Source organism: Ctenopharyngodon idella, chromosome 4 (assembly GCF_019924925.1).
Source record: "Ctenopharyngodon idella isolate HZGC_01 chromosome 4, HZGC01, whole genome shotgun sequence".
Lineage (NCBI taxonomy): Eukaryota > Metazoa > Chordata > Actinopteri > Cypriniformes > Xenocyprididae > Ctenopharyngodon > Ctenopharyngodon idella.
In genome coordinates this window covers 2391270-2404713 of record NC_067223.1, presented here as the reverse complement: position 1 = coordinate 2404713, position 13444 = coordinate 2391270, and the positions used below count along the sequence as shown (strand labels likewise).

At 38.9% G+C, this 13444-nt stretch overlaps 1 protein-coding gene across 1 annotated transcript in view; it reads right to left on the bottom strand.

Annotated features, from left to right (window-relative positions):
- The window catches only part of celf2 (cugbp, Elav-like family member 2), a 156984-nt gene extending 143812 nt beyond the window's left edge, over positions 1 to 13172 (bottom strand). Inside the window, exon 1 of the mRNA XM_051891341.1 lies at positions 12721 to 13172. Coding sequence (XP_051747301.1) covers positions 12721 to 12773 — 53 coding nt within the window. The 5' untranslated portion in view covers positions 12774 to 13172. The remainder of the gene's footprint in view (positions 1 to 12720) is intronic.
- Positions 13173 to 13444: the final 272 nt, after the last annotated feature.

The window sequence follows — 13444 nt, the reverse complement described above, 5'->3', positions numbered from 1 at the left end:
CATTCACAGCCACGATGTACAGAACACCACACAAAGATATAGTAGAAAATGAATAAAAACATTTTGGATCAATAAACCTTAAAAATATATATAAATAACTGCAGAAAGGCCACACTGCAGATAGATATGCATTTCACGTGTCGGCAAATCAAATTAAATTGGCTAAATTGCCTGTGCGAGCAAGCTTTAACTCTACAGAGCAACATCGATGCACCAAAAAACAATAAAAAATTAATTTACAGAATTGAATTAGAACAGAATATACCGTTCTAATAAATAAAAATAATTAAAAAAATGAAATAGTCATAATCAAGTCACAACTGGGGAACATCAAAACACAAGCACAAATAGTTAAATTAGATCAGTGTGATCAGTAAATAAATTAAAATTAAAGAAATTATTAAAATAACGAAAGTATAGCCAGAATTGTCAGCTTTGTCTTTTACTGCAGAGACAATAAACGCTAAACTGGAGTGGCAGCCTTTTTAGCTAAACATTCACAGCATCCAAAAATCAAATTAGAACCGGCTGAAATGTTTTGAAATCATTTGTACCCTACCTGATCGAGAGGAAAAAAATCCAGTCTTTCACGCGATCTGCCTGCGTCGGTTTGAGTCTTTTAAAATAGCGCACTAGTCAACTCGTTAATGTTGGCCAGCAGAAGCACGCTGCAGTGTTTGTCGTTGTTGAGCGGTAGGACATGAGCTGTTGGCACAACTTGCATATACATTTTTTGGATCATCCTTTACCATTTCAAAGTGCATCCAATTCTACACTTTAGATTTTCTTATCCCAGACATTGTTAAAGATTTAATCCCTGCTGCCAAGATGCTCCTCTGTCGGTCATGGATCATGGAAGTGAAACTTAAATCTGTCACGGGGTGGTTGGATTTATTCACGCACATTAAAAATATTAAAAGCTTCTTTCTTTTCACATTTTTATTCATAGCATTATCATAATAGGCTGTACATTAACCTATTGGGAGAGAACCGGTACGTCTATGTAAAATCAGATATTGAGCACCCCCATATCTCGTTTCATAACACCTCTGTGAAGATTCGACTGTGAGATTGATAGTCGAATCAGGCTCCTCCTATCGAAGCTTCGAATCGTCGACTATTCAGGGTCACCCCCAGATGGGATATTAACTCTTTCCCTGTCAGAGTATTATTTTTAAGTTGCCAGTTAGCACCAAAATTTTTTATGATATTCTCATATTTCTCATGGCCCCTAGAATTTTTATTTTGTTATTTTATTTTATTTTATTTTTTTTATTAATAGGTAAACAATGAATAAATCAATATTACAAAAACAGAGCCTCTGTTTCAGGGTATCTGCTGGGTTTTTAACATCAAATTTAATGTTTTTAAAGATTTTTTTTAAAGACATATTAAATTAATACTGTATTAGGAGGATCATTGTTTATTAAACCATCCTAAAGCATAAAATGACTATAAATCATTTGAAATATGATTATATATATAATATTCTATAGTGTTATTCTACATTTTTTTGAATGCATATTAGCTTCTTATTGATCCACTGGTTAACATTTACAGCACTGCATTAGGCTGCGTAAAAAAATATGGCTCGATCTTCATATAGATCTGAACAAAAACGGCAGATGCGCTGAATGAAAATGCAGATTCAGTCTCTGACAGTAGATGGCGCTTACGGAATAGCAGAAATATATCAGTTTCTCTGGTTACTTCTGTAAACAAAGCAGCGCTGCACTTATAAACACTTCTTTATTAGGCTTTATTAGGACCTGTGGACCCTGTGTTTTTTTAAAAAAAAATAAAATAAATAATTCTAGCTTCATTCATTCTTTTTTTTTTATCAACACTTGAATCTGGGTGAGTTTCATTAATAAAACAGATAATCAGTTTTGTCAAAGACTTTGTCCAGATTGGATCCAGAAAGATGATCAAAAGATGAATTATCATAGATCACTTCTCTTGTTTTTCGATCCGGAGATGCTGTACTATTTTAGAAGATCTGTAACAGCGCCCCCTACCATATAACAGTGAAAACACAGATTGCTGGAATAACTGGTCAATTGGTGGTCTGTGTACATGTGTATGTCTTTGTGTATGCCAGATGAATGTCTTTGGCTTTTGCATCACATCTTGCTGTTATTTTCAGTGCCTCGCATCAAATTGTAATATTTTTTGATGGTGTTTTGAGTTGAAAGTAATTAAACTTTTATAAATGTATCTCAAGAGTAATGAATTTTATTTCATTCCCTTCATTCGGAACACAAATATATACCCTAAAGCAACTAACAACATTTTTTTCATTTATTTATAGGGGCGGGTAAATCTGAAATCAGTGATATCTGTGAGAATAAAGTGGAGTTTTACAGGTGAGCTCAAGGATATTAAGTGCCTCAAAATAAACCCCTCTTGAATGTCTTTCAAAAACTGGATACTGCAAACGCTGTCAATCTGGCAACCAGTTTTAACCTGGGAATTTGTACTACTTTCCACCGCAACTTGAACCTAACTCATGCGTAAAGTCATCTAATCATTGGAACTTGATATTTTTATGAGTTACATGCATCTGACAGCTAGAGAACTGTCCTTAGATGTGCTGTCTGAGGCTATCGCCAAGGTCGTTTTACACGTGGGTATCTCTCACACATACAAATGTGTTTCAATCATTATAATGTTCAGCAATAACAATTATTATGATGATTCTGATGCTAATGATGATGATGATGATGACCCCTGGGGATGAAGACAGCGAGAGCTCCCCAGGCTGCTGAAGAATTATGGGGGAGAAGGCGGAAGAAGTGGGGAGAAGACAGGAAGATGAGAAAGTATTTTGCTAAAGTTTGTTGATGAGGTTGGCCATGCGTAGCTGATACAGTCATATCAGTACGACATTAAGCCAGCGTAACCACGGAAACACACATGGGGATTATATCAAAGAGAGAAAAAACACAGAAGAGCAGAAAAGCAGAAATTAAAAGAGTAAAAATATGGCAGGGTGTTGCCTAGATTCCAGCTGTGCGTGTGTGTGAGTGTGCGCATGCAGCCTGCTCATTAGTACTTAGAGACGACAGGAAACAGACATACTTGTCTTCCTGTGGAAACAGAAAAAAAAAGGAAAGTTTAAGTGCACGCTCTAAAAAAAAAAAAAATACAAAAATAAAAACCACCACACACACACACACACACACACGGCCCAAGCTCAGTCACCTGACTTTAATCAGACCTAAAACTCCACTTAACCAGCATACAACCTGAGCTCAGCACAGCTGGCAAAACACTGTTGCCATCTTGCTCACACACACACACACACACACACGCGCACACACATGCACGCACACACACACACACACACACACACACACACACACACACACACTTCCGACTTTCACTGAAGTATCAGTTTTAACCAAAAAGGCAAGCAATAATAGTTCCATTACTGATCTCAATCCGCCTTGTTACATAATCACCTGATCACAATTATTTGAGGTAACCGCAAGCACATATTACCACCCAAATAAGGGATTTTTTTTTTTTTTTTTTTGTGAATATAGATATGCCATGAACTATAAGCATTTTTTATAGGCCCACTGGTCTGTTCACTTACCATCTGCTCTGTTTACTATACTTATATACTAGCAAAGTATAAAAGGTTTGTTGGGATCTAAAAAAACAAAAGTGGACTAAATTCGACCAAAATGATTTTTTTTTTTAAAGTAATTATATTATTAATTAATTAAATAATATTTTAAATAATATAAAAAATAAATCATATTAAATATTATTTAAAATAGGTTTTTTTTTTTTATTAATATCTATCTACCTCTGTGCTTTATGTTTACCAATCATTAAAGGAAATAATACATTATTAATACATATAAACATTATTAATACATATACATTATTAATACATATAAACAAGTGTTTATATGTCACTTCAAATGGCATAAACAAAAAAATAATCAATTCTTTGTATTACAATTAATTGGCAGTAAAAAATTTTATGATCATGACATCCCTAATCTACTCTCACATTAAGCCAACTTAACCTATAAGAATACACACACACACACACACACATACACACACACACAAAGCTAGCCTTTGGCATGCGACCACATGCTGGATTTTTATCTCGAGGGACTGAAAGTCACTGGGCCATACCATGGGACGATGTGTGTGTGTGTGTGTGTGTGTGTGTCTGTGTGTAATCTCTTTAACAAGCGTAAGGCCCGTTTTTCTCTCAGCAGTGGAGTGAAACATAAGACACAGAACAGACAGACAGCTACAATTAAGATTAAACACACACACACACAACACAGCTGGAGTCAAGAACTTCCTGTGTGAGCGTTAGCTAATGTAAAAGTGCACAAACTCACCCACACACACACACGCGCACGCGCGCACATACACAAAATGTGTGTTCTCAGCTGGGGTTAAGGGATAGAGGAGTTTGCAGACAGCCAGCGAGGCAGAACAACGAAGGATAAAAGGAAAGAAAAAGAGACAAGAGAGGAAAAAATACTAGATGCTAGCATGTTTAGCTTAGCTCAGCTATCACAGTGTCAGCCTAAAGAAGAAGAAAACGCTTGAGGTAAAACGCGAACTCAAAGTGATATCCGTGTCCAAACAGCAACAGATAAACTTGAGAAACTGTCTAATCATTTCATGAGATCTTAAAAGATTTAAGACCTAACCTAATTGTCATTTCCTGTCAGACATTATTTAAAAACAACAACAACACATTATAGGCCTATATAAGCACAAGTATAAATTTGTTGCCAGTACTCCAGTGCTCTGTAATGGAAATGTATTTGTCTTGTCTAATAATTACAATCTCATTCACATTTAACATGTCAATATGCGTGTGTCACAGTAAAATGGAGGTCATCCTGTTCCCACAAATGTGGCTCATCCCACAAACCCTTTTAAATTGTGCCGTAAAATCCTAACAAATGATATCAGCGTGTGGCCAAAGAGAGAGATTGTTTCCCTCTTGCGTGTATGTGCCATCTCTCTCTCCCAAAGCAAAGCATCTGGAAAGACACTTCGTTCTTTTTAATAAAGGAGTGCAGTGAACATGAGGAGTGTTTCTCTGTAAATATGCATGAGGCTGCAGAATCCAGGCAGTTCAACAATAATCCTGCTCTACTGTTGACTGAGAATTTCATAAAGTAACACACACTCACATATAAACAACATGGTGTGTTCATACGCAGCCAAGAGTGCCAAAATATATTTCCCCCAGTGCATTTATAATGTAATATTCAGAGTTCCCAGATGCTACATGCTAAACTAAAACTAAAAACTTAGCATTTTATTCAAACTTTCAAGAGTTCAAGAGTGTTAGAATACAGTATTAGGAAGAGTTTGTCTTTGTGTATATACGCAGCTTATATTTTACAGGATGTGACTAATTTTTAGATTGTTTTGCAAAACTCTAAATTAACATGATCTGATACCTAGTTTAATGGGAAGGTCGATGCGGGACTCGAGCAAACAGTATGAATGCCATAAATGAATCTCATGAGTCTTTAGCATTTATCACCTAGACGCAACCACAAAACACCCTTTTTGCACAGAACACTAACAGTTAGTGATATCTTGCTAGGTTTTATTAACATTTTATTAAAGGGTTGGTTCACCCAAAAATGAAAATTCTGCCATTAATTACTCACCCTCATGTCGTTCCACACCTGTAAGACCTTCGTTCATCTTCAGAACACAAATTAATATATTTTTGATAAAATCTGATGGCTCAGTGAAGCCTGCATTGCCATCAAGATAATTAACACTTTCAGATGCCCAGAAAGGTATTAAAGACGTATTTAAAACAGTTCATGTGACTACAGTGGTTCAATCTTAATATTATGAAGTGACGAGAATACTTTTTGTGCGCCAAAAAAACAAAACAAAATAACGAGTTTATTCAACAATATCTAGTGATGGGCGATTTCAAAACACTGCTTCATGAAGCTTCGAAGCTTTACGAATCTTTTGTTTCGAATCAGTGGTTCGGAGCGCATATCAAACTGCCAAAGTCACGTGATTTCACTAAATGAGGCTTTGTTACGTCATAAGTGTTTTGAAATTTCAATGGTTCACCACTAGGGGCGTGAGTTTGGCGGTTTGATACGTGCTCCGAACCACTGATTTGAAACAAAAGATTGGTAAAGCTTCGAAGCTTTTTTTATTGTTGAATAAAGTCATTATTTTGTTTTCTTGGCACACAAAAAGTATTCTCGTCGCTTTATAATAATAATGTTGAACCACTATAGTCACATGAACTGCATTAAATATGTCTTTAGTAGCTTTCTGGGCATTTAAAATGTTAATTATCTTGCTGTCAATGCAGGCATCACTGAGCCATCGGATTTTATCAAAAATATCCTAATTTTTGTGTTCCGAAGCTGAACAAAGGTCTTATGGGTGCAGAACGACATGAGGGTGAGTAATTAATGACAGAATTTTTATTTTTGGGTGAACCCATTAAATTAACATTTTCTGCTACCAAGTTTAGCAGGAAGCTTGATGCGGGAATATCTGATAACAGATACCTTGCTAAATATTGTCCTCAAATCTGACAAAATACATATAGGAATGTCCTCAGTTCATAAACAAAATAAAACAGATTATGCTTTTCAAATCTTTAGCAGTTTAGTTCATGTTGTGTACATGTACGTTTGTGAGAAGAGAATGTGCTACTTTTGACAGCAAGGTGAAACATCCGTTTGCTAGTTACATAGGTAGAAGTGTGTGTGTGTGTGTGTGTGTGTGTGTGTGTGTGTGTGTGTGTGTGCGTGTGTGTGTGTGTGCGTGTGTGTGTGCGTGTGTGTGTGTGTGTGTGTGTAAGCTCTATGAATGGTTCCTGAAGTGCTCTCCTCAAACATAGCTGCAGCACATTCTCCTCTCTCAGAGCTAGCGTAGGAGGAAACCAGCACTGATATGCCTCTCTGGATTTCAACCTTATCATAGAAAACTGCCTACACACACAGAACGAGAGAGAGAGGGAGAGAGAGGGAGAGAGATGACAATAGGCTCTGTCTCTCTCTCAGACAGTCAGACGTTCAGGCCGGTTTTAATCACGGACATTCAGCGCGGCCTGAAAAGAGTCTCTGTCCTGAGCCCTGCACTCTCCTACGGCTTAAACAATGCACTGCACACACGCACACACACAGATTCTCATTAAAATCCTGTGACCATTTCCCAATTGCCTCAACCAGCCAAATGGGGGGTGGGGGGTGGGGGGTGGGGGGTGGGGGGTGGGGGATTGGGGGGGATCTGTTTCTGTGTCTCACACAAACATACACACACATAAAATTCAGAATAGCTAGAAATACAAAAGTACCATATCATGAAACACCAATTTTTACGTCTCAAATGTTGCTCAGGAGATTCAGAATGTCTCAAATGTTTTTCCTGAACAAATGAGACATACAGAAAGAGTATCGAAATATATAATTAAACTGAATACCATAGCTCAGATCTTCAAAAAGCTTTGATGAGAAATAATTGAGTTCATATTAAGATCTCAGATTTTTTTTTTTTATCTATTTTTTTGTTGTATCTGGTGATTCTTTTGAAACTCAACATATGTAAGTCTAGGTTTTTTTTTCTCACTAGAAAAAATCTGACTAAGAATTTCAAATCACTCTCCATTGAATATCACTGCTTTATTTGAGAAACTATTGAGACATTAAAGAGATTTTTCTTTTGTACAGGAAATGTAAGGAGAGTCTGTTTGTCAGGGACAGTGTTATTCGGGCCACAGGAAGTACAACAACAGGTCTATAAAAAAAGTGATACGATTCCTCTCTGTCTACATCCATCTCCTCTCGACTTTTATCTCTCGCTGTCTCATTCTTCCGAGCATCTATTGTTCTGCCTGCATTCATTTCCCCGTCTCTCTCTCTGCCTCTCTCTCCTTCAGCTGTAATTGTGATGGGTGAGCTGATAATTGTAATTACGTTCTCTAGGTAGAGTGTGTGTGTGCGTGTGTGAGGGGAGGGGGTTTAACTTCAAGGGGTGCAGACCCATCTGGGTAGCTCACGTAGCCTCCTAAAATGTCAGACTGTGGAACAATATTGGTAACACACGCAGACACACACATACACAGACAGCATAATGGGTACACTGACTAGACGGCGGAGGGCAGTGCATCGCCACACTGACTCGAGCCAATAATCCAGAACTCTAGTGGAGAGCAGCGGATCCAACGCACATACTCATCAAATGTTGTCTTCACCTTCAGCCTGCACTGCCACATCACTTCCTCCAGCTCTTCCTCATTACTCTGAGCTTTCACAAGACCAGAGTACACAACTAACTGAAAACAACAAATATACACTCACAGGAACATATTTTTAATTGATTTTATCTTTAAAATGACATGTCTGTCGTCTGTCTGTCTATCTGTCTGTCTGTCTTTCGTCTATCTATCTATCTATCCATCCATCCATCCATCTATCTATCTATCTATCTATCTATCTATCTATCTATCTATCTATCTATCTATCTATCTATCTATCTATCTATCTATCTGTCTGTCTGTCTGTCTGTCTGTCTATATATATCTATCTGTCTGTCTATCTGTCTGTAATCTGTCTATCTATCTATCTATCTATCTATCTGTCTGTCTGTCTGTCTATATATATCTATCTGTCTGTCTGTCTATCTGTCTGTAATCTGTCTGTCTATCTATCTGTCGTCTGTCTGTCTGTCTGTCTGTCTGTCTGTCTGCCTGCCTATCTATCTATCTATCTATCTATCTATCTATCTATCTGTCTGTCTGTCTGTCTGTCTGCCTGTCTATCTATCTATCTATCTATCTGTCTGTCTGTCTGTCTGTCTGTCTGTCTATCTATCTATCTATCTATCTATCTATCTATCTATCTATCTATCTATTTATCTGTCTGTCGGTCTCTCTGTCATCTGTCTGACTCTCTGTCTGTCTGTCTGTATGTCTGTCTATCTATCTATCTATCTATCTATCTATCTGTCTGTCTGTCTGTCTGTCTGTCGTCTGTCTGTCGTCTGTCTGTCCGTCGTCTGTCTGTCTGCCTCTCTGTCTGTCTGTCTGTCTGTCATCTATCTGTCTGTCTATCTGTCTATCTATCTATCTATCTATGTCTGTCTGTCTGTCTGTCTATCTGGCTATCGATCTTTCTGTCTGTCTGATCAGACTGTTCATCTGTCTGTCTGTATTTGTGAATACATGCCTACCTAGACAGACAGAGAAAGACAGATATATTGTAGGTTATTTATTCTAGATGTGTTTACTCAGTTAAGGATCTTATCCTTTTGTTTGCCGTGCGATGCACAGACCTGTTGGGTAGGAGTGACGTGCATGGCCTTGTGCATCTGAGGCTGGTACAGGTGCAGAGATCAGCATGGAATGCCGTTCATCTGTGCCGCCCGTCTGTGCGCCACTGTCTGCAGCCAGCCGCTAATGCCGGGGATAAGGGACAGGCTAACGGCATGAGCCACCCACCCACACACACACGCGCACAGAAAAGCCACTCAGCCAGATAATTACGGATGCGTCCTGGGCAGAGGCTTAAACACACACTCAGAGCCGTTGCTGCTAACAGCGTTCATTAAAACCAACACTGCAAAGGTCAGAGGTCACCCACTGCTAAAGACGGATGCTTGCCACTCCATTGCCTCTCTACCAGCGCTTCTCTCTCTCTCTCTGGCCTAAAAACAATTTGATTTCTCGCTTTACTAAAATGGGAGAAAGACAGAATGATGTAAAAAGACAACAAGAAAGCGAGTTTACCTGCCATCGGGCGCAAGAAACACCAAGTGTTGTGTTTAAATATGCCTCTAATCAAATCATCTCCCCCGCCTGCCTCTCCACTAATTCAATAAAGGCAACAACTTGTCATTGTTATTTAAAGTAATTTTCAATGTAATCAAGTGGTATTAATAAGCATGCTGCCTCTCATTACCGACTCAACCTGCCTTCCGAAGCGCGCAGAGCGCAGTGTGTGCGTGTCAGCGTGACAGAGAGGCTGTTGTGTGCCTGTATGTGTGTGTTAGAACATTATGCATGTGCTTGTGACTCATTGTGTGTGTGTGTCTGTGTGGGCGGACATGAGTTCCATGGTATTTTTGTTCTTGTTGCTTGCAGTGACAGAACGGAATTGCATCTCTTGGCTTGGTTTTTTTCGCAAGACATTTGCGCGAAAGTTAGAGAAATGTAAAAAGTTGCGGAGGTGAACACATGACAAAGATTAGCAGAGAATAATAGATGATATATAGATAGATTATAGATAGATAGATAGATAGATAGATGGATAGAACACTATTATCCTCTCTTGTTTTTTGACATTTGCATGTAACAAAATTACATCAATTCATCAAGTTCTTTTGTAAACGGAAAAACGCATTTAATGCAAAAGAAACTGAAATAAATCTGCAAGTCTATTGTTCAAACAACATCTGTGTTAAAAATACATCAAGCCCTTATGAAGGAAAAGTGGGATCATGACAGAGTGATCCTGCAGAGAGCTGAGCCCTAAAAAGAAATGAAGCACGGCGGAAATTTCCACTGCACGGATCATAAGAAAAATGCGATATCGTTACGATGCGTCATATTCAGACGCAATCCAAGATGATGTATTTGAACCAGGCAGAAATTATTGCAAGCGGGCGGCGAGATGTTCAGAGGTGTTGATTCGGTAGAAACTTGAGGAAACGCAGACGCTGGAGATTTTGTTTGCGCAGCACGTCAAAGTTGCACCCGGAAAAATCAACTTAATAGATAGCAAAGTTATTTCTGGATGCATTTTATCTGCTCTATCTCTGTCAGTTTTCTCAGACCTTTACTCAAATAAAGGACGACAGAAGAAAGGGGTTTGAACTAAAGGAGAAATAATGAGAAAGTTAATCGGATGCAACACAAACACACACTTACGAGCGTGTGCTCATTAGACAACAGTGTTCTGGGTTGTCTGGTGGCTTCATTAGGCTGTAAAGAATGCCACTGAGTACCCTAGAGTCACATAAGAAAGAGAGAACCTTAAAGAGAAGCAAAAGAAAGACAGGAAAACTTAAGCTGGTCTTTATTAAGGCGGTCCAGCAGCTGCTCCTCTGGCTAATCTAGAGCCTCTACACTAATAAAGAAGAAAAAGACAAATAGTGATCCATCACACATCAGCCCCTTCTCTCCGGCTCTGAACAGAAGATTATGCCCTGAACGGCTCTGGGGTGGAACCGTGATTGTGAGTGTCAGTCAGTGAGAAAGAAAAGGAACATACTGACTAATAGTGCTACATCGATCGGGAAATGTCTACTTAAATGCAGCAGTAGTCTGTCACCTACACAGTAAGGCTATTAAAACAGGACTGCACATGTGTATCTGTGTTCTAGTATGCATCAGTACAGGATTTGCACATAAAAAAAAATTGAGGATGTGCATGTATGTGCATTTTGGTGCATTCCGAGCCATGACCTGCTTATCGGAATAAATAATTGACCAAAAATAACACTTCTCAGAGAGCACAGCGTGTCATCTTTATACCCTTGATCTATTTTCATAATTCAGTGTGGAATACAGCGGCGCCCCAATTTACAACAACCCAGAATCCTGAACTATATATGAAGATCCAGAGTATTTATAGTTCGCTCTTCATACCCTCATTACAAATATGTTCATGAACGCTTTTAAAGTGACATTAGAAATTCTGACTGAACCGCTTATTTATTTGGTAAAAACATCAGGGTAGGAGCTTATGAATTCAACAACTGACTAAAATGTTTATTTTATATAACGCAAATTAGCACAAAAATGGTGAATAACTTTTTAAATATATAATCTAATTTTTAAATCTAATTTTTGGGTCATATGCGGTCCTCTAGAGAGTGTGCAGGCTTCCGAGAACTAAAGCGGAACAATTTGACATCATGACTTGCTCTCTGTGGTTTCAGTTACCCTTCTATACTTCCTCAAAAACTCAGAGAACAGAGTTTACACAATGCCTGTCTCAAATCCGAGTCAACTGTCTATTTAACCGTTTGAAAGTAGGTATAATGCTCAAAAATGCCAATAAATGTCCATAGATAATGGTTAGGGTTAGGGTCAGCTGTCTAAAATGCCCAGTCTTGGTAGCTGACTTTTGAAAAACACCTGATAAATATCCAAGAGTGTTTAACTAAAGAAACACGAATAAAACGACTTTAAACGCGCATTTGTTTGCGCAATAGCTGGAGATGCGCAACACCATGTCATATCAAGATCCTAAGGGGGTCTTTACAAAAAAAAAAAAAAAAAAAAAAGAAAGAAAAAGAAAAGAGAGAGAACTGCCCGAAATGTCAAGTCGATTGACTTAAAGTGCATAAATGAACTACTCTATACAAATCTGGCAGCGATGCGCACGGCATCTTCTCAGCATCAGCACCATCATCCCGCATCACAGATGAGATGAGATGAGACGCGCCCGGTCTGATAAGTCTCCTCATTCCCGGTGTGTTCGGGGGAGGGCTTGGTCCCTCAAAGGGTTAATAGGACACTCCATGCGTCAGACGCATGACAGTATATGTGCGAACTCAAGGAAAAAAAGTCCCACACACACTTTTTCGAGTCGAAATGGCACACGCAGCCGTGCGTAATTCTCACAACATTTGTGTTGGAGTCGAGCGGAGCGGAGCGGAAGAGCGCGTGCTCAGCGCGGGCAGATGGAGACACTCGGCGCTCTCCGCATGCATGTTCGGGTCGGGTCTTACCTTAACACGTTCCAGCTCTTGAGAGGGTCCAGGTCTGAGATTATAGAGACCATGCTTGAGGCTCGGGCAGCTCGGGCTTTGCTCGGACAGAATGCGGTTGACTGAGTGAGTGAGTGAGCGCTGTTACTCCGACTGTCTCTCTGCACTGCTCTGAGTGTGATAAGCGCTGAGAACAGGCTCTCTTTCCTCCGCCCCTCACAATCACTCCAGCTCTGCCTCTCTCTCTCTCTCACCGCCTCATCTCTACGAACCTCTGTGTAATATCCGACTCAACGTATGCAACCTTTTCCGTACACACGACATAGGCCTGCATCAGAATGATTACCTGGAAATTTTATGCCTCTTGTAAATTTTTAAAAGAGGATTTTATAGAGACAGGTTTCTATAACTCTGTGTTACGAGACTAAGTGCCAACGAAAATAAAATGTCATTCTCTTCTCCACTTTAAAGTCTAAATGCCAGAGTCAAAATGGGTAAGTAGGCTTAGGTGTACTTAACTTACAATAAAGCATTTCATACAGTGTTCTTAATATGTACATACTGTAATGTTCTGTATACTGCTAAACGGCCTAATAACAAAGAATACAAATTGCTCCAAAAAAGTAATTACATATTATTTACATTGTTATGCATTCATTAGTATTGTTCTTTAGGCTATATACCAGATGTAGACACTTTAATATGTGAACTTAATGGCTAATTGTGCCAAACAAACTGAACTGAT